The sequence below is a fragment of the Chelmon rostratus genome, chromosome 10, assembly GCF_017976325.1.
Source record: "Chelmon rostratus isolate fCheRos1 chromosome 10, fCheRos1.pri, whole genome shotgun sequence".
NCBI classification, from domain to species: domain Eukaryota; kingdom Metazoa; phylum Chordata; class Actinopteri; order Chaetodontiformes; family Chaetodontidae; genus Chelmon; species Chelmon rostratus.
In genome coordinates this window covers 22,448,375-22,470,127 of record NC_055667.1, presented here as the reverse complement: position 1 = coordinate 22,470,127, position 21,753 = coordinate 22,448,375, and the positions used below count along the sequence as shown (strand labels likewise).

Here is a 21,753-nt window from a genome sequence, read left to right as displayed (position 1 = left end):
AGTGTGTGTGAAGTTTCTAAAGTGTGTAAGAAAGTACGCAATAAGACAAATTTTAGACAAATTTAATATCACCGTTAAACAATCAAAGAAACAGAAACTATCTCTTCCTTTTGCCCGAAATAGAAGAAGAAAGAACAGCGACCAACACCAACACAAGTATATAAAAATAAATGACCTTAAAGTGTTTTTTTGATTAAAGACATAACTGTATACAAACTTTGCAGTCTTTCATTTGGAGCATACAACACACACATCAAACTTCACCTCCAAGGAGTGATACCTTGACACTCCTTTTGATTTTCAAAGCACAGAACTACCACACTCGTAACACTCCATCCCATAATATTTGTCCATTCAGTATTCATCAACTGTAATATATTACAGCCATATAACAATTGCACATAGGAGCACAGGACAATGGTTACAGTAGAGTTAAAAATTACATATCTAACATTCCTTTTCCAAACCAGTGATGGAGGCGTGAGCAGTCTGTTCCTGGTCTACTGTAAGTCTGCATATGCAAATGAAGGTGATGTTAAAAAGCAGTAAAATTTCACTTCAGGTTCACGTCCGTTCATGTTCAAACAAACTGTAGCACAGGTGTGAATCCTCCCTTGGATGTTAAAGTATAATCTAAACATAAATGATACTAATAATCACTCCACATTCATCACTACTCACATGATTCATACATACATTTTCTACACTGTAACATCTCAAAGTCCAACAATTCAGAAGTCAAAGGCATGAAGCTGAAGTGGTGACTTCTCTGAGGTTTTTCTGCTTCCCTTTGCTAAGCAGTGTGTCTGGAACAATGGCTGGGGTTCACCTTTGGAGAAGTCTGCAGGTGTAACATCACCATCATAAAACAGCTTGAACAGCGGAGTAATAAAGGACCATCTGTTCTTCTTGTGCACCATAATTTAGAAAACAACATGCTGTTTGCTGATGTTGTTAGCGATTGGCGTTACGAGATAGCACAGTTTTTATCTTTGTCCTTTGCACTGAGACTGTGAGCTCTCCTCCGCCGTATGCTGCCTCTCAGTCCTCTGTCCCTCTGCACCTCCCTGTCGTCCTCCCCCTCTTGTTCTTTGCCCTCCTCATGTTGCTGCCTTCGCAGCTGCGGGGGCAGAGGTATGGGCTGTCCCAGGAAGTAGCCCTCTTCCTCTGAGTCTGAGGATGACGAGCATGTAGAACAGGAGTCTTCGTGTTTGTACTGGCCTGGCTGGAGGGTCAGCGAGGAGGCTTTGGCGGGGCCCCGCTTGTCCCGCTCTTTCTCGGCTCTCCAGTCCAGAGTGTCCAGCCGAGGCCGGTCGGCCCGCGAGCGCCTGGAGCGCCTCTCTGCTCCCGGGTGGAGGGCAGGGTCGGAGGGGATGCGGCAATGGCTCCACCCTCGCCGCAAACTCCGCTGGTGGTAAGAGGATCCATCTGGTTGGAAGTAGAAATCATGACAAAATTAACTTGATTCCTACATTTCATGTGAGTTCATTCTAACTAATATAATATAATATTCAACTCTCTTCTTCGTCTTACCCAGCAGATCCATCTGTGGTGGGATGCCTTTTTGTAGATGCAACCTGCTTCCAAAACCTCCCTCCACCTCATCCTCGTCCTGCTCGTTTTCCTCGCCCTCTTGCAGCTCCTCCTCATTCTCGTCTTCATCCTCGTCCTCATCAACAGAGTAGCTGCTGCTGATTGGCTCTCTGAAGCTGACCCTGGCTGTGCCACTGCGAGAGATCGGGGGCGGAGAATCAGAGGGCCCGTCCTCCGGCTGGGGGTGGTTCGGTGGGGGCGACTCCTGGGGCGTCAGGTCACGGGATTTCACGGGCAGAGGAGGTGGGAGGATGGACGGGTTGTCGGGCAGGAGGGGAGGCGAGTCGGGAGAAATGAGGTGGTTCACATGGGAGTTTTTCTGAGGAAACACTGCGGAGAGAATCAGGCGGGTTCACTGTAGTTTACACAGACTGAGGTTAGATTATGTAATTTGTATTAAGCACATATTTCTGATACCTTGCATAACTTCATTGGTCCTTTCCACCCAGTTCCTACAGTCTTTAGCAGCAGAGGAACCTTTAGTGCTTGAATTAAGACCAGTTAGTCCAGTATTTCCATTGAGTTCTCCCTTGAACTGAAGACCACCTACAGGGGCTTTGATACCACAATCCCCTGGCAGTAAACTGTAATGTGGAAGGTCGCTGGGCCAAGATGGACCTAAGCCATTTCCTAGATGAATGTGAGGAAGAGGTGAGTAGGATCCTCTTGGATGAGGATGACCGCTGGGTGAAGGAACTCCGTTTTGAACTGGAGCAGTGCAGTGGACACCTGAGAGAAGCAGAGCAAATAAATATGTCAGAATAGTCTCTGCAAAATGTTTTAAATGCACAGTGTGTAATTTCTGTTGCCAAGCGTCTTAGCGGTGTTACATATTTTAATGCTTATGTTAAATATCGTGCATTTAACGCACAGGGTCATTTACTGGCAATGTGACCTACATTACATCTGAGTGTAACAACAGTGTAGCATGATCACCTCTGTTCTCCACTGCAGTATGAATGCAGTCTTTTGCAGGACTTATAGGGGGTCTGATGCCCTCTGGTGGCTGCAGCGGGGAACCGCAGAGTGGCTGCTGGTGTTTCTCTGCTGTCCCGCAGCGTCTATGCTGAGGCGTTCTGCTCTGCAGCGCCGAGTCGCAGGAGTCAGAGTTGTTGGGGTCTTCGCCCAGCGAGCAGGGCCTGGAGCAGAAGATGAGCCCGCCTCGAGGGAGGAAGGGGCGGCCCAGCAGAGGTAGCTGACAGCGGGCGCAGCAGAAACACGACTCCACGGCGTGCCAGTGCTGACCCTCATATGTCATCTGGCCCTGGTCGATACCTGACAGGAAATTATGCCATGATTACACATGAACACGCAATCTATCTTTATTATCTCAGTGTGTGTATGCAGTACATATACATGTCAGTAGTTCTGCAGTTTTAACTAGCTGTATAACACAAAACTGTGACTACATTTTATTAAATGGAGCATCATGCAGCTTGAAACAACATTTTTAACTACCTTTAGGAACTTTATTGCTGGGAGAAAATAAAACATTTAGAGACACTTAAACTCTTTAGACGTGGAACACTCAACGCTGCTGGTTTCTCACAGTGAATCAACTAATAAATCTTTTCACCATTTACAAGAAGATTCCTCTGCCTGTAAGGCAATGCATTGTGACAGGCTGTATGTAAGGAGTTTTTTTTTGGGATATTCATAATTTCATCCATGCAGCTCGCATAAAAGACACTTTCAAATACAAGGAGGGAGACAGCTGGTCCAAATATTATTGTGGTTGTATGCAGGCTTTTTTAAAACCTCTTTTTCCCAGAACCACAAGGGGAAAATAGTCATTTTCATGGACTGATCTGACATGAATCAACTTAAAATGAGCTCATTCTGTGCTCTCAGGTTATTAAACTGCTTTTATTTTATCTGTGCAAAAGAGAAGATAATTAAGATCTATTCAGTGTTAATAAGGGAACAAGACATTTAATCTCTCGGTGCATGTTTTACCTTGTGCTGCTGCAGCCTTTATTCTGCCAGCATGCATGTCAGGAAGTTTTACAGAAATCTTACTAAGTCAAACATAGTCAGATTATTGCCGTGGCTTTAATGTAAAAGTGACAGTAATCAGACATTAGACCAACATGTTAAACTACTATCACATTTACATAATGAGCTGCAAATCTCAAAGGGGCTTTATTCACTTTTATGACTAAAATGAAATATTTCTTAATCAATTACTTTCTTACAAACAAATGGACACTTTACTGTAACCCCTCCCCCACTTAGCATTTCTAAACATTACATAAACACTTAAAAAAGAGTTTAAAACACACTAAAATGTAGTTGCAAGCAGATGTTAAGTGTTAATGTATTTGCAACTATAACTCCTTTTGTGAGAGCCCCAGTGGACAATGGTGTATAAACAGATTATGAAAAATATAGAAAAACAAAGTTATAACATTATAAAATGTGTCTTCATACGTGAAGTTATATATGCAAACACTGTATATTTAAACACACTTAAAAATGTTCTTACAACTACTTATAGTGTGTTATAAACCATTTATATAAATGTTTTGTACACTGCTCAAGCCACGAAATGAGTTTCTGTGGGTTTAACTCAGTACCTATGTGTTCTCCGCAGGTATCGCAGTACTCTGCGTACAGGGACTCGTAGCAGGAGCAGCAGTACGGTCGACTCTCTCTCATGATGTAACGCTGGCCGCCCAGCGCAGCCTCACACTCAAAACAGCAGAAGTGCTTCATGTGCCAGTATCTTCCCTCTGCCTCTGTGCACTCATCTGCTAGAATAATCTGGGATTGAGAGACAACAGTAAAAGAGAGGGACAGAGATAGGTCACTCAGCAAGCAGTGGTGATTTCATGGGTACAGAAGTAAACAAATCATGGTTGTAAAAATGAGTTCTGAGGATTTGGGTTAACAAGATCGGGAAAAAAAGATGCTATCGCCGCCCTGTTGCAGGCTTTGCCATCCGCTAAAGACTCTCTTGTATGTCAGTCGTGCCAGATCCATTAGTCAACTAGGTCAACTAATCTCTTAAATCACACTGAGAAGCCATTCAGAAAGAGAAGAGACGGACAGAAAAACCTGCAAACACCCCACTGAAGAAGACATCTGCACTGATAAGGGAAATGATAAAACAGAGCAGTAATAACACACCTGACAGGGCCTGATGTCTCATTAAAGGATCTTTCTACAGATGTTACCTTCGAGCAAAAAGCTTCATGTCTTACACAACTCACTCACAACCAGGGACTGGAATCAAGAGAATCGGTTCCAAATTGGCCGATCCATCAGAATCATACGCCTCCGAGCTATCAATTCCTTTTATCAGTGTTTTTCTGACAGTTGTACATTGCAAACCAATCACGTCAAACATCTACACCTGCAACAAGAAGGAGTCGTGGGAAGAAATGGTCCATTTCACAAAAAAAAGATGACAACAATGCTAGTTGCAATGGATGGAAATTTCAAGGTGGAAACACCAGCAATACGCTGAAACATCTTTCTACAAAACACGGGATTCAACTACAGGAAAAGTCTTGCATGTATTTGTATTCTACACACAACTGCTTCCCAACCGAGCAGCACACCAGCACATCTACTGATGGTAAATATTGTTATAACACTGCTGCCACACAGGCGGGCAGATTGTTTCTTTGAAGAAAACCTAAATATGAATATAATCAATAAATCTTTGCCGTCCCATCTCACAAAAGGCTTGTTTCCCTTCAGTGGACAGTTCGCCGTAGAGAGAACAGGGTACAGACCAGTTGCTTTTAGAAACCTTCTGCAAAACACTGCTGCTGATGGGAGTTTATTTGACAGGTTGGGGATCTCGGTGAGACAGTCACCTCGTCGCAGGCCTGACAGCGGGGCTTGAGCCTCTCGGCGTGGTGCCGGCCGCAGTAGATCTGTCCGTCCTGGTAGAAGTAGATCAGATCGACCAGCAGCTCGCTGCAGGAGGCACACTGGAAACACTGAGGGTGCCAACAGCTGCCGTGTCCCGCCCGACTGGCAAACACCGCTATGTCTCCTCCGCAGATCTGTCTGCCACACTGGAAAAATAAATTAGGTTGGGGTGGGGGTGTGGTGCAGAGGGAAGGAAGTTAGATGGTATATCTTTTAACAAATGATAAACACTGCAGGTTGCGCTGCTTATACGGCCCTGTAATCATTAAATCCCAGAGTGCTGTGGCCCCTGAGCGATGCCTGCACCTACTTGCACCTCATCTGGCTCCAGTCTTATAAAAAGAAATTCTTCTTCTATATGGCTATGATGTGTTTTAAAAGGCTTTCACAGGTTGTTTTTGAGCTTCATATTGGCCCGTCTCATCAGGGAATCTGCTAAAATAAAAATGCTGCTCTACCTGCTGGCAGATGGCACCAGTCATAGTTACTGGGAAGAGTCTGGCGACGCCTCTGCCCAGGTTCTCTCTTTTCCTCTGCTGGCTGAACAAACGCAGCTCCTTCTTCTCCTCCTCGTCCAGAGCGTTACAGTACTGAGGCTGAAAGAAACACATACATATTGTTTAAACCTCATTTACATCCCAGGTTAGGCGTGGTCCTGCAAATCACGTTATAACTACCACCTACAACAAGCTGTTTATAGACTACGGCTCCTGAGATGCATCAGCTCACTTTCAAGAGGTTTGCGACAAGTCATTATATTTGACCAACTGCTGGGTGGTGCATTAAAAATATACACAGAAACACAGAGAGAACTCCCCCACAAAAAATAACATAACAGAATCATAATCATAAAGGTCAGGATCAGAGGAAAAAGCAACTGGATTTTAAGTGCAGCTGTGAAAAATCCAAAAGATGTTATGATCTTATGTGTAACGGCACATTATTCCAACTAAGCTGAGCCTTAAAGAGAACGACATATCCCTTTTTCTCTAAAAGCAGGGAACAGAGAGCCAAAACTGATCCAAGTGTTTTAATAAATACACTGAGGTATATGGCTACTCAAAATGCAATTAAAAGAAATGCATTTAGAAATGAATATGAAGCAATTACATTTTACAGAGATGGGTACAATGCAGTCTAAATAAATCCCTATAAACATCAGATGAACAAAAACAAAGGCAAAAGACCTGACACTGAAAGAAATGTAAAGAATATCCAGACCTTTTTTAAAAGGTCTTTTTAACATGTTTATGTGAGTGAAGGTGAAGAAAATAACAGCTATTATTGTTTTGTGATTTAGAAAAATACTAGACTGAGGGATTGTGCATTTGTCAGCACACTGTTACGATACAGGAGTGAAGCCAAAGACTTCAACAGTCACTGGGACGTTACCTCGCTGTCGTGGGCTGGAAGCTGGTGCAGCAGTTGTTTGATTCGGTACCTCTCCCCTGGACTGTTCACATAAGGCACCCTGTCCTCTGGCAGGCAGCTAAAATACTGGTATACCTGTGTGAGGAGACAAGTGCGCTCACATAAACGCCCAAATGACAGAAGACAGAGAGCACTCTATTCAATTACAGAGCAATTTATTCAACTGCAGTCATAAATCAAAAACACTGAATGTTTTTTTCCCATGGTTATAGAGTCGTTTGAGTATGTATGAACATGTCCAAGAGGAAGTGCGCTTCATGCCTGCGTAGCATAAACTTTTGTCTCCACTCTGCATCTGCTCTGCACCCTGACTGTTACCTGTTCGGGCTTGAGCCCAGGTGGGACCCATGCGTACTCCTCGGAGGCGCAGCCCGAGTCGTCGTCGGAGATGGAGTGCCTCTGGAAGTCAGATACCAGCTTCGTCATCATCTTTTCCAGCTGACCCGGCACAGCGCGCACGGCATGCTCCTCTCGCACACACTTACAATGCACGCAGATCTTCCTGTGGAGACAATGACAGCTTTGGGCTTCATTTTTTTTTACGGATTTATAACACAAGCAAAAGCAGATCAAATGTCAAATACTTCAAGAAATATCACACGTGGGTCCTCCTGGTGCTTTAGCTACTAAGGTGCAAACCACAGTGTTAAAAGTCAGATGTACATTAGTCTCTGTTTCCTGACAAAGCTAAGATACGAAGAGAATATGCTAAACATTTTTGAACCCTACAATTAAGCCAGAAGAAAATCTGACTCTTAAGCTAAGGTGGTAAGACCAGCTTCTAAAACCATCCCAAACAGCTTTTAAAGTAGTAACTCTCTTTCACACCACATTCATACACGCAGTGCCACAGTTTGTAATCATATTAATTATGAACACACTGTGCGTTGGAGACATTATGTCACAAACCAGCCCACACACATTCTTGAGGTTGACTCAACTATACTCCCTGAAGCCAAAAATTACTAATACAACAGTTGTCACAGCAGGAGACAAAAACAACCTCCAGATCATTTACAACAAACTCGAAACTTCGCAGAAAATTCAGAACTAAGAAACAGTCTGTGTTTAGCGTTAATGCATTCACACAACTGGAGTAAACTCAATCTCAACACAGATGCTATTGAGGATCAGACAATCCAGTTAATGCCCACATCACACCAACATCTCCCCGGATCTGCATCAGGACCAGCACGTCCCAAAGGAGCTACTATCAAACAAGCAGGAAATGAGGTCACTGACATAAGCCTGGCTGTCAATCCCGGGGCAGTTAAGATAGGGAGGTGAAGATGGGAGCAATAATCTCTCTCAGCTTTGTATCACACCCCATCTTGTCTTCAGAACCCTCACCACATTCAATCTGGCGGTGGGTGTGCCTGTGTGTGTGGAGGCTGGTGGAGTCAGACTGAAAGCGCCCTGGGGTGAAAGTGAGGTGTGGGTGTCATGTGTGTGCGCTGATGTGACAATGTGGCCATACGCAGCATGTATTGCATGTGTGCATCTCTGTTACCATTGCATAACAGACTGCCAGCTGGCACTTGTGGCTCAAGTTCACAAGGCACAAAGCTGCTTTATCCCTGCACCCAACCCCCCACACAAACCAAAAAGCTCGCACTCAAACACACACAACCGCCTGCGAACTGCATGAGAGCTCCTCGACTGATCAATCGGCTCATGACAAGTCTCCCTTCTGTGAAAAGTTAGCAGCGGCCGGTAACTGCTGCATGTCTGCGTGGATGTGGATGTGAACCGCTTTCTTTACCCAACACAAGTCAGTTGTTAAAGAGTTGACAAAACAGAGATGCCACTATGGGATCCCAGCATCTTTTCTCAGGCCCAGGCCAGTATCTGCTTGTAATATGCAGCTGGCACCTTACATGGCCATGTTCGCCAAGCAGTTAGAATCAATATAAATAATAGTAAACACAGCAAGTCAGCTTAGGCTAAGCCATGTTGGCATGAATCTGACCCCAGCTGTGTGTGTGTCTTTGAATGTGTGTCTGCATTAGCTAAAGGGGGAAAGGGGGGGGACACATGCTCATGCCTGTGTAAGTGGGAAGGAGGACCTGGCATGATAGGAAAGATGGCAGATGCACCACATCTCAACCGGGTCTCACCCCACCAGTACCCCACCACCCTTCCCTCCCAGCTCCACCAGCCTCCACATGATGAAAGCATTTGGAGCAGGGATATAATCACCAGCGGGTGCCAACCCTCACATGCAACCTGCAGTAATTGGGAGATGACAGAGTGCCGGTTTGAATGAGTTTGGGGTTTGAAAGTATGCAGGAGAGTCTCAAATCAACCCTCTTTGTGCAGGTTGCTCTCCACATATCTAGCTATTAGGGCAGAGTTTGACCAAAGGCTGATTTGTACACATGCCAGAGCATTTAAATATAATTCTCCTGTAAAAAAGAAAAACCCTAAATCATGGGGATTTACTACATATACACTAGACAAACTGCTGAGCCCACAAATGAGCAAATCAGCAGCGCCAAAGTATAGTGGAACCTATTTTATGTCTCTTTTACTTAGCAGGTGGTTGTTTAATCATGACTTCAGTAAACTTAAAAACAGCACAGTTTCAGCACTGCAATTTAGCCACCCCTGCTGTGTGGAGCCATGTCCTGGTCAATTATTTGAGTCACAAGCCTCCCACATCCCCTATGGCTATGAACTATATTTGTAACTGATAGATTCAAAAAACAAATTGATAGGAAAGTTAAAGATGAGAAAAATAGAATCAAATATACTATATACTTTATATATATAAAGAGCAAGAGCAGCTATGGCCACAACTAGCTGCCACTTTGGGTTTCCGCCTTGCAGATCGTAAAATATCTCATTCACCAAACTGCTGACAAAACAAGAGCTGATTGATGGGCAGAAATCTGCAACTTTATTTATAATAGTATAAACTTTTAAAGTCATTTAAAAAGCATGAATGTCAGACATTTGCTCACTCCACCTCCTCAAATGTGATCATTTGTTGCTTCTTTTTTTGCTGTTTTGCGTCATTGCAAATTGAGTATCTGTTAGTCAGACATAACAGGCAGTATGAAAACATCACCTTGAGCTGGAGGTATTTCATAGACAAAGGGATTATTTTGAGAAATGTAATTAATAAGGAATACTCTAACTTCTGTGCATTACTGTGCTGCCTAAAATAAAGCAAAACTAAGGGAACTGCACTAAACCGAATCTACAACCAGCCATGTGTTTTAGCAACCGGGAGATACAGCAGATGCTGCTTTGGACAGGAATCAACAATCTGCCTCTAGATTTGCTTTGCTGGACCAAAATGTTGCTACTGAGACTGCTGGTACAGCTGGTGCAGTTATTGTTTTTAATGTTGTATCTTTTGTTCCGCCTAGAGATAATCTACTCATCGATAATAAACCAAATAATTAGAACTTAATTATAATGAAAAAAACTCTAAATAACAGATGCCAGGTGCTTTATTAGCTGCCAACAAGAGTACAGCTCTGTCATGCTGATGGAGTATCAGATAGAAAAGTAAATAGAAACTAAGTATTGACACTATATGGAGATGAAATAGACTCTTGGAAGCCTTAATTAGCTCTGGCTGAGGGGATTTTAAATCATTTTAATTTCAAATGTGTTTTTTCAACCTCCTTAAATAAAATGATAACTCCATGAAAATACTATCTATAGTAGTCTTCTTGTTCAGATACACAAAAGGCAGCCAAACTTTGTACAGGGGGGATGAGTGACAACACTAACTGTACTTGATGTCATGTTCTGCATCTAAAGTCCCCACAGGTATGTGTACAAAACAACATTAAGTCAGGCTATGAAACAGAAGAAGAATCATCTTTTAAACACACACAAAACCTTCAGTCTAGCCACGTCTCCCAACTTAATGACTGTTTGAGTTTCTAGTCCCTCTGATCCTGCTAGATGGTAAAATATGGTTTCTTCAGTACCTGCTGTAATCATGACAAATTAGTCCTGGTTGGCTTGTTGACGCTGTCCCATCCAGACTTGCGTTCCACTGAAACTGTGAAGCTTTGCATCCGATAGGCGCCGACTACTGCCTGCCTGTCAGCGTGTCTGTCAGTAAGAGCAGGATATTCTGTGGCAGCTCCTTTCCATGTGATAATTTCTCTGTCGGCTCGGCTCTTTTCAATGTCCCCGCCACCCCCGACTCCCACCCTCCTCCGTGCTGATGGTGGGCTCAAACAAAAGGCTTCAACACAACCATACACTGCACAGCTATCAAGATGCACACATGCTCATGTGATTTTTTAAAATTTACTTAAAAAGATAAGATAAAGTACGCATGCAGCAGGCTTTCAAATAAGACCAACCATTTACTCACGCAAGTGACAAACACAGAGAGTAAACTCACTGTGTCTTTTCTCCTCTGACCAGACTGCTGCTGCTGATTCATAACAGATGGACGATTGTTGCTTTGATGCAGTTATTAATCATAGAAATAAGTGGAGCAGATTTTAGGCCTATGAGCAATGCTGTGCAGCATTTGTCATATTATGCGATCAAGATGGGCATGCATGACAACAAAGTGTCTCTGGTGGAATATCAAGCCGGCAGCATGACGTTCAGTCTCAGTGAAGTCACGACACATTTCTGAATTCAAACCAGCTCATCTGACTTTGGTCAGTCGTGTCTGCGAGAGAACACCCAGTATTATTCACTTCTCTTTCTTTTATCAGCATTCTGTTGTTTTCATGTTGGTTTATGTCCAAAAACTGTTTAAAGTAACAATTCAACAACTTCCAACATCAGAGTCAGCAACGTTGCAACAGATACCAGCTACATTCATTCATTAGTCAACTGAAAAAAATATTTTGACACAGTTTCTGACTTTTCAAGCAAAGCTGCAAAACATTCTTTGGTTTTAGCTTTTAAGTTGTGCAGCTTTTCCACCTTTCTTTGTTTTGTTAGATTGTAAACTGAATATCTTTTCATTTTGGGCTGTCAGTCAGATAAGACAAGTCCTCTTGCATGTTCTACTCTTTCTTTCACATTTCACCGGCAAAATGATTAACCAATAATGAAATTAATTGTTAGTTAACTTGCAGCTCTAACATAATGATGGTTTTTAGAAAGATAGCTTCCAAACAACCAATGTAGACCACTGCATTTTAGGTATACAGATATCCTGTAGGTCAGTATACTTTTTAAAACTGGTGGGGAATCCAGTGAAGCAGCCATAAAATAATCCTCTGCTCTAAATGTGTGCTGCTGGTGTGATAATCTATAACTCAGACATACTGCAGTGGGGTATAGTGGGGTATACTCCTTAGATCTGATTTTAAGAAACAGATGGGCCTTGTCCTATAACTCTCTGCCACTAATTAGTGATGGACTAATTGCCGCATGGCCACCCAGACTAATAGCAAGGGTGACTTTGAACACTTTTGAAGCGTGGCGGGGACCTGTGGGTCAAAAGTAACTCAATTCACTCGCTGCTGGGCAGCGGAAGCACCATCTGCCCCCCACCTCAGTTTAAGCTCTGTCTGAGAAAGCTTGGGATGAAGATGGATCACTTCCCTCTCAGCAAGCATCAGCAGCTAAGCCTGTGGCCACTTGGATGATCTTCTCCATCAGCGAAGGTGTGACTTTAAATTGGTTATTGAGGAAGATGCAATTAGCGACAGACTCTGGGGGCTTCAAAACTGACCCCCATAAATCTCAATCATTGAATCACTTTCATGTTCCTCATTCTCCTGGAACAGCTTGAAAAGTCCAAACAAGACATCTCCCTTTGTAACCTCGACCAAAAAGTCATTTCAGATCTGTCCTCCAGCTAAACGCATGACTGAACATCTTCCATAAACCATGGCATTGTGTTAAAGCTACACAGATTAAACATATTGTAAACAGATCGATGAGCACAGGGGCTAGACTTACACCAGAGTGTGGCCGGAGGTAGAGAGCAGCACACGTGTTTTAGATTACATCCTAACTTCTAAGCTTTTGTCTTGACCTGAATAGAGGGAACAGGACTGAAAAAGCTGAAAGATACAATTACAGTCTTTTGGTTGCATGAAGTGCGCATTCCTGTGCCTTTTGTTTTATTCTCTTCATTGCCGAGCCGCAGCCATGGAGCGGCCATCCGGGATTGCGAATGCAGACTTTGTAACCAGAAATAAATCTTTTTTTAAATTCATCTAGCTGTGTGTCAAACTTCATGATTGTACTCCACAGTTAAGAGTCTGGAACCACTAAACACAACACAATGTACTTGGAAAAATGAAATCCATAATCTGGATCATACAGCTTCCCTCCAAGCGATTAACTCTTTGCTTCTTCTACATTTGTATAAAGAAATTGTTAATTTATATATAAAACGCTAAATGAGATACAAATGTCAACTCTGAGAAGGGAAAGCAGCAGTGAAATGGAGAAAGGGGAGACAGAGGGAGGTATGAAGTGGTCGAGAGGGTTGCTATCACAGCAGTAAGGCCTAATCTTATTAGTGTGATTGACAGGATTAGACTAACCAAGAGACCCGACCAGCTGGATATTCACTGAAGGACTAAAGGAGAGAGAGAGAAAACAAAAGGGGGCTCAAACGAAAGCACGCAAGAACCTGCTTAACAGAATAAAATAAATTGTTGTTCATGAGGGCTTTCGGCAGCAGTGAGCAACTCCTGAACAAATAGGTGTAAGAGTACGTAGGCTGACATCTCAAGTGGCTCGTGTCTGGGTTTAAAAATTACAAGAATTGGAGGCTGTTTTAGCTACGGTTGCAAAAACTCTCCGAACACTCAAAAAACACAATATGGACTTCCTACGATACACTCATCCATCTGCTGAGTCGAGTTCGCCTCGTGTCCATGAGAACTCGTTCCAGATGAACACTCTCAGATCTGCGCGAAAGAAAATGATCTGTAGTATCAAGCAACGCAATGCTTTTCACCTTAAAAGCCTCCTAGTGAGCAAATCCACCATATGGCCCTATTTTCAGCACAAATACGACAATGACATAGGAACAGGTCTTATGTTTAAATTGCTGGAAGTCAGATATAGAGCACATGTTGCGGTAATCGGTAATCCTGCTGCTCTGTAGTGCTTCTGTCTTCACATAAAGATGAAGTCAACTCAAACTAAATGCAGCTGCTCGTGCTGCAGATGTCAGGGCTTAATGGCACTGAGCCTATAGTCCTGATTCTTTACGGCCGCGGAGTCAGGAAGGCTGATCGGCTCTGTGAATATCATGTGGTGCCCCGGGTCATGTTTGTTGTCTTTTAATGTATATCTGCACTCATCGTGTACACAGATCACGGTTAAGCTGATTCCCATTGGTAGCAATGTTTCTGTTCTTCCTGAGACACGTGCAAATACACCAACAAACAGACAAGCACACAGTTTGACTCCTGAACTCATTACACTTTTACACACCCACACATCAGAAAAAATGTCTTTACGTCTAGTGGATAAACCAGAAACAGTAAAATTTGGCCCCTTGCTGATACCTGCACACTAGAACTTCAACGGTGTCATGTTATCAGAAATGCCCATAATATATAATAGCTGGTGTGAAAAAGAATATCGAAACAATAAACGGTTAGGCTTTTGATTACGGCTTCAAAAAAAAGTTGCTGTTAGACCTTGTTTTTATGCACAGTAGCTGGTTATAATTTTAAGATGCACACGATGCAAAAAGCAGTAGGAGAGAGTGTAAAATATTAAGTATGAGACAAACATTTCCTGCTAAGTTAACAGGCAGCGCCTGCAAGGTTTAAGAGCCCAACAGTTCATACCTCCAGCCATGGACGCGGAAGCCGGGGCACTGGTCCCCACAGCGCATACACGGCTGCCCCCTGTCTGGGTCCTCTTCCTCCTGCTGAAAACAAAACACAAACTCACTTCAGCTCACATCATTTCCTCACGGAGCACCGTTCATACCTTACAAGCCAGTTAGGTTAAAACAACAAAGTTAGCACATACGGTGTTCGCTAGGCACGGCCGCATGAGCAGCAACATCATATTGAGTGAGTTTCCACTTAAGCCAGGAGCAGAATGCACTTAGTCAGTCACTTCAGCCTTTAAATCAGCAGCGTTTGGGGTGGAGTGTGGGCTGTCTATAGAGCCTCATGTACTTACTAAATGACGTAGATTTTTGAAAAGCACGTGTGCTTGATCTGGTAGAGATATTAACCATCAGAATGGTAGCACAGTGCTGTAACAGGCATGTGTAGCATCTGTGTAGATAAGTTGCATTTGACGCAGCCTGAGACTGACAGCGTATAGAATCAAAGCACCGGTGGTCAGTCTGAATGCACCTCCATGCTCAAATGTGTCTTCATGCTTGAACATAACTTGATTTTCTTACAGCTGAAAGTACAGTACGGTGGTCCCTCCTGAGCTCTGGTCTCACAGCAAACCCTGCAGCTCCTGATAAGTGTGGACAATCACTAGTCAACGAGGACTAAATCTCACAGTGGGTGATGGGATGCACAGTTCAGTATAATGAGGGGAGTAAAATCTCAAAAATGCCTTTCGCTAAAAGTGCTGAGCAGTGCATCTGACTTTGCCAACAGCAACTGAACAGCTTAGCACTAAACCGACTACCTCATATCTCACTTCTGATTCAATTCCTGCAGCCTAGCGTGTGTGTGTGTGTGTGTGTGTGCAGACTATAGACTGCAGACACAGGCCTCTTTTTAGAGATGAGAGGAAGGAAGCAGACACAGGATGAGAGCTGCACCCTTTCCCTCTCCATGTAGTCACTTTGTCTCCACTTTCTTTTTCCCTGACGCCTTCATTCTGGGGCACCTCTCCTCTCTTGTGTGATAGGAACTTACTGTTGACAGAGAAAATCTGTCTGTGTTATTTGCTCTTTAATACCTATTTTTTCGCCCTCCGGAGGGATTCTGTGATGGTATTGATTTCAACCATTAAGAGAAGGGCAAAGCATGTGCCTCAAAACAGCAACGTAAACAATATTTGCTCTGCTTGAAACAAACAAATTGCACATAAAAATGCAAAATACTCGCATGCACAGAGACACTAATGAAGTTTAACAAGAAAGGCAATAAAATGCAGACATGTGATGCAGCAAAGGTACCTGTGCATACCTGCTCGGCTGTGTTTTGATCTTTCTCTTTCCAACCACACACACCTCATAAGATTCAACAGAGGCTCTAACCACCAAACCATCAGTATTCATGCCAAGCCTGTTTTCCCATGCATAGGTTCTTTCTGAGGAAACTACAACGCATTACTTTGATTAACACCGTTTGCTTAGCTTATCTCACTGATATCTGAGGGTTGTAAGGGTAATTGTTGTACCTGCTTCACTAATGCACTGAGAAACCACAGATGCATGAGCTGGGAGCAGTTAGCAGCTTGCCATGTTGCACTTTTAAACATTTTTTTTTTTATAATTAGAAATCTGACTCATTTTGTACATGGCTCCAGAGTGGAGCTATTAGGCTCTTGGTGCTAGGCACTGATGACTGTTTCCGTTTGTGAAGGAACATGAACTAGTTAGTCCAGAATAGTCCTGCATGACAGTAAACTATAATTTACATGTTGTTTTTAAATGCCTCACTGCATGTCGAGGCACTGGGATCTGTCTTGCTCCATGCTGCCTTGTTATCTGCCACTTTGATTGTTGTTAACAGAGGCAGGTATGAAAGGTGAAAAGACGGGTTAAATGAAGCATACAAATGATTTCTGGCTGACTGGACCTTTCAGTTGTTATTTCCTTAGGAAGGAGTTCCTGAGCTGTCACAGTCACATGGCGTCTGGCGCACAGAGGCACACACTACGAAATGTTTGTATATTAACACTCCTACTAAATATTACATTTATTAAGGTTACAGAAAATGAAAGTAAACATCTGCAAAAGACAAACACTTTGGAAACTGTAGCCAACCCAGCGTGGTGACACTGCAGGGTGTTACTGACTCTCCATTCATGTGTGAATGACTGAGTGAAGCAATGAAACGACACTTTATATGTTCCTGTTTTCAGTGTCATTTTTCTCCACTCAGGCACTCTTTGACCTGCATTTTTAAGTGAAGCCTAACATTATTACATTGTTTGCACAGTTAAACGTACAGTATAAAAGTTCTGCCAGTCGGAGTGTCTCAGTCAAAACAATGAAAACAGAAGACGTGGTTTGATGGCGCTGGGAGGTAGCGTGGGATCATGGCAGTTGTCGTTTCCATTCCACAACCACAATTGTCGATGAAAACCTATCTCACATAACTCAGGCAGAAATCATCTTCACGGATGAGGTCACTGATTACGTTTTTACTCAAGTTAGCCGACTTCTTCCTCACTCTCTGATGCATTTGGTGTTTCCCATGCTGCCATTGACAGACGACCAAATGAAGCAGCATTACATTAGTAAAATGATGTTTTTCTCTGGGTTTGAATATTGATGGAATTGACGGGAACAGTTGGGACAATGTAGGTACAGAACTAAATGCGGAAATGTTAGATATTGTGCATTTAATCTTCTCGTTTTGGGGAAGTGGGATTTGTACGAACCTCTTAACATCATTTATTAACAGAAAACAGATGCAGAAATTATGATTTCATCTCCTTCTTGTGGTAACGCATTTGGTAAGAGATACCGAGCAAGGCTTGTTGCCTCTGAACTTGTCCAGTTGTGCTCTTGGAAAGATGGTCAGCCACAACAGAAGGGGCATGAGTTATAGGTATGAAGAGTTTCAGGTATTAGGTTAGGACTTAATCATTTCTATCATTTCTCCTGAATTCAGGGAGGCTGATGAGATGGATGTCTGAGATTACATGCTGCATAATGACTTGGACTAATTCTGAAAAGGTTTGATATAAAAGCTACAAGGACAGATAGCAATTAACATTTAAGCACGGGTATTATTATGACGTAATGAATAATGACGGATTAAGAATCCTGAGAAAAGCCTTAAATTTACTTGAAATATTTAGTCCCACTAAGTGCTAACAGACATTAAATACAAATTTGACAAGGTCACACTCAAACCAATTAGGTTAATTAAAAAATAAATAAATAAATATCCACAAGTTGATTTATCGGTAAACTTATCCAAAGACACATAAAAATGAATTTGGTTGTAATTAAGACAAAAATCAAAGTAGATCATGAGAACAAAAAACATCAACGTCTTGGGTCGTCCCAACTGTTTGTTAAAAACAGGTTAATTTGAATAGGCAGGAACCTTTTATTTACTATTTAATGACTGTGTTTTGATGAAAACAGAAAAGACAACCTTGAACATTAGACACTGCCAGCTAGCTTTACATTTCCTTATCATGATGACAGTGTCCTGCATGTCAAGGCTACACAGAGACTTGCAGATTTCATGCACGTTTCCTTTCAGTTTTCCAGAAAAGATAATGTGTCAAATTTGTGTCCAAACAATGAGGTTCTGCCTGTTGTGCTGTGAATGAAGGATGTGATGGGAGTGGTGAGAGGAAGTTTCTTCTAAACTAAGTGTAGGCAAAGTAAATAATACATTCACAAGTTCACGTCAGCTCACATGCACACACTCAGACCGGCGTCAGACTTTTCATGTCAGCTCCTTTGTTTTCACTAAGTAGGTATAATGTTTAATCACATGGCGCTGCCTTGGTTTGCTTGAGCTCCTTCTTGCTACCAAGTAACCGTGTAACCAGGTAATGGACAAACTGAAAACCTGCCAGCTTTCTTATCTGACATCAGAGGGCAACTGAATGGGTCCAGCCAGCGATTACTGACAACAATATAAGAAAATTGATAATTAATACATGTAAATGATGTCATTAGGCCCATGCTATATGAGTGGAGCTCTTCAAGCAGGAGGAAAGCACTTTAACCTCAAGACTGTATTAACCTGAGTGTGAGAAATGAGACAGTGATTATCATCTAAGTTTTGCTCCTCTCCTCAATGTTGTGGTGTAGGAGGGGTTGAACATTAAAAGATGGGGTCAGAGGTCGGGGCCTTTGCTGCCTCGGCATGCTGAGTAGATGCACCTCTCCTCAGCCGGTGGCACAGCACTTCTTGTTGCTCTTACGGTTTATGCATCGCTGCTTCCTGCTGCCGAGTTCAGCTCAAACAACAATGTTCAACAACTGGATGGGTTTAACAAAGTGTCTTTTCGAGGGTCAAACAGAAATGTTATCTGCGACAGCGCTGTCGTGAGGGAAATGCTGAGAAATGTTTTAATAGCCCTTTTTCACAGCAGACATTTTGACTTGTTATTGCAGGAAAAGCACGAGCGGTACTAATAACATTAACAATGGCTCCATTCTATGATAGCATGACAGTGAGCCAGCATGCACAATAACAGGACCCTGAAAGCAAAGCAGCTAAATGAAATGTAGTCATCATCAAATTTAGTATTTAAACCTGTGATTTTCCAACTGTGACATGTCAGAGTTTCCGCTGTGGAAAAGGCCAAGTCACTATTTAAAGGTGTTTATTTCCAGAAAACATATTCCAAAGTTAATACTCCCCCAGACACGGGTCAGACCACCAGCTACTGACTTACACACACATCGCATGTCAAGTGCACACTGTCACACTACAGCTTCAAGGGTAAAACACTATCACAAAAAGAGACAGATATACTGTAACACCAGTTTTCTGCTAGCAGATACGACAGTACATCTTATATTAATGTTATAAACTGCTGAGCATTTCAACATCTTGAATCACAAGTCACATATTTTCTGCACTTCATTGTTGCTCTGGGCTCAGCCTCTGAATTAATTACTGTACACAGTCAAATCCTGCAATATAATTCAATTTATAAAGGAGCCTGAACCAAAATGCTGCTGTGGAAATATCTGTTACTAGTATCTTCTGGTGGAGCAAGGCTATATGGAGCATTTGTTATTTAGTGTTGATTAAGTCATATTTATAATCTGACTTGTCATCTTTAGTCTATTGAAACTGAATAATAGGTAAAAAATGGTAGTAGGTGATACTGATAAAAAAAACATTTCATTTGGGTATAATTATCGGAGGGTTGCAACTAACGATTATTGTCATTGTTGATTCAGCTGTCGATTATTTTGTCAATCAACTGATTAGTTGTTTGGCCTCCAAAACATCAGAAAATGATTGATAAGTGTTTCCCTAAATCCAAGATGATGTCCTCAGATGTCTTGTTTAGTCCACAACTCAACTTCTCTAAAATAATATTTAAACTGAACTAGGGACGGGTAACATTTGCTGAGATAAAAATCTTTGTATTGACAGTACTGTACAGACTGTTCATTTCAGCTGGCCACAACAATCACACAATGACATTACTTGCAGTGCTGCTGTTAGAAAATCTCAGATAGCTAATCACATAACATCATAACATAGACCTTAAATCGATCCATTCCCACTCTTGATAATCTACAAATAATTTTAAATTAGTTTAAAGAAGGAACTGCAGATAATATCCATGAAGCTTAGAGAAGTCTTAAGGATGCACTCTGGACTTGTAAACATGTGTATTGTAACATGACTCAAACTCACTTTTCTTGTGCTGATGTAATAGAGTGTTAACGCATAAAATATTGATGACATTCATGAATATTAGAGTGCAGTTATTGTATGTGTCAGGTGGGAACAGGTGTCCCGAGAGTTTAAATAGTGTTAAAGCAGGCACACAAAAAATATGCTGCATGCAAACTGCAAGATTGAATATTAATAGATAACACAAATATTATATAAAAACACGTATTAACACGGGGTTAAGGTAAGTTCAGAAAGAGGTATTATGGTCTGGTTTGCTGTTAGTCTACTTTGAATGCGGTGTGATTGCAGCTGGATTCACAGTCTGGATGTTTTCCAAGTGTGCTGCTGAGCCAGATGTTTCATGGCCACCCAGCTGTTAGTCTGGTCCGTAAAACAAGCTTCATTTGTCCAGGAGTCTGACCATGTAGGCTGCGTTTTGGGCAAAAGTCCAACAAGAGCACAATTTATCAGAGCATTAACTGTTGTTGGTTTTTTTATAAAAACCCGACAAAGGCAATAAACACGTTCAGGTTACAGCCACCACATCCCAACCTGCTCAGGTAAAAAAAAAACAAAAAAAACTATGACGTAGTCTGACCCCTCCTGACTGTACCTGGGGCGCCCGAAATGACTCAAGAAACAAAGAATGTTAAACTTTTTCGTACACAGTATAATACGTTAACATAGGACTAGTTATTATACTTGTAGGAAAAAGGGTGGGACATTTTAACCTGAAACTATGTCCCGACACAAAGCCAGGTGAAGGCTAGCTAGGTGGGACGAAGTTCCGCTCGGGCTGTTTTCTGTGTCGGACTTCGAATAGCTCAAGTTAGAAGTTCATCTCAAGTGTACCGCTACAGAGAGGCAGAGAAGGGTTTCAACACCTTACAAATAATCCTGAAGTGTGTTTTGTGTTAAAAGAAGATTAGAAAAAAAAGTGTTTACTGAGTTGTGAAAGTCATTAAGAAATAAATGTAAAAAATAGACACTCACCGAGCGGTTCGACCGTCGCTTTTTAGAGCCGCGCAGGAACATGATGGCGGTTGGACGTTTAAAAACACAAATGAGTTTCCGAGTGAACAAACGGGGGGGAGAAGCACCGAGGTGTAAGTGTTTTAAGTCACAGAGTCTGTGTTAAACTACATGATGTTCGCCTCAGACTGCCACAGACTCCTCCTTCCGCCTGAGCTAACGCTTTCGGCCACTGAGCCAACAAGCTAACCTAACTGAAAAATATGACTTCCGGCCGAGCTTTCAAAGTAAAACGCTTATTAACACCCATGTTTTACTTTTCTTGAGCACAGGCAGAATAAAAATACAACTAAGAACTACGTTTTAAGTAAAGACACACTAAACTACTTTATTAGTGGAGAAATGTGATGACAAACTATTTTAATTCCAACTG

The 21,753-nt window shown here is 42.3% G+C and overlaps 1 protein-coding gene across 1 annotated transcript; it reads right to left on the bottom strand.

The window, feature by feature from the left end:
* Window positions 1-52: 52 nt before the first annotated feature.
* Window positions 53-21,511, bottom strand: prickle3 (prickle homolog 3). The gene is made up of 11 exons (XM_041945711.1): window positions 21,342-21,511; window positions 14,661-14,743; window positions 7,225-7,408; window positions 6,868-6,981; window positions 5,934-6,071; window positions 5,418-5,621; window positions 4,170-4,356; window positions 2,530-2,868; window positions 2,011-2,322; window positions 1,534-1,923; window positions 53-1,428 (listed from the first exon to the last, which is right to left on the bottom strand). The coding sequence occupies exons 1-11, from the start codon at window positions 21,381-21,383 to the stop codon at window positions 968-970; spliced, it is 2,454 nt and encodes an 817-aa protein (XP_041801645.1). The 5' UTR covers window positions 21,384-21,511; the 3' UTR covers window positions 53-967.
* Window positions 21,512-21,753: the final 242 nt, after the last annotated feature.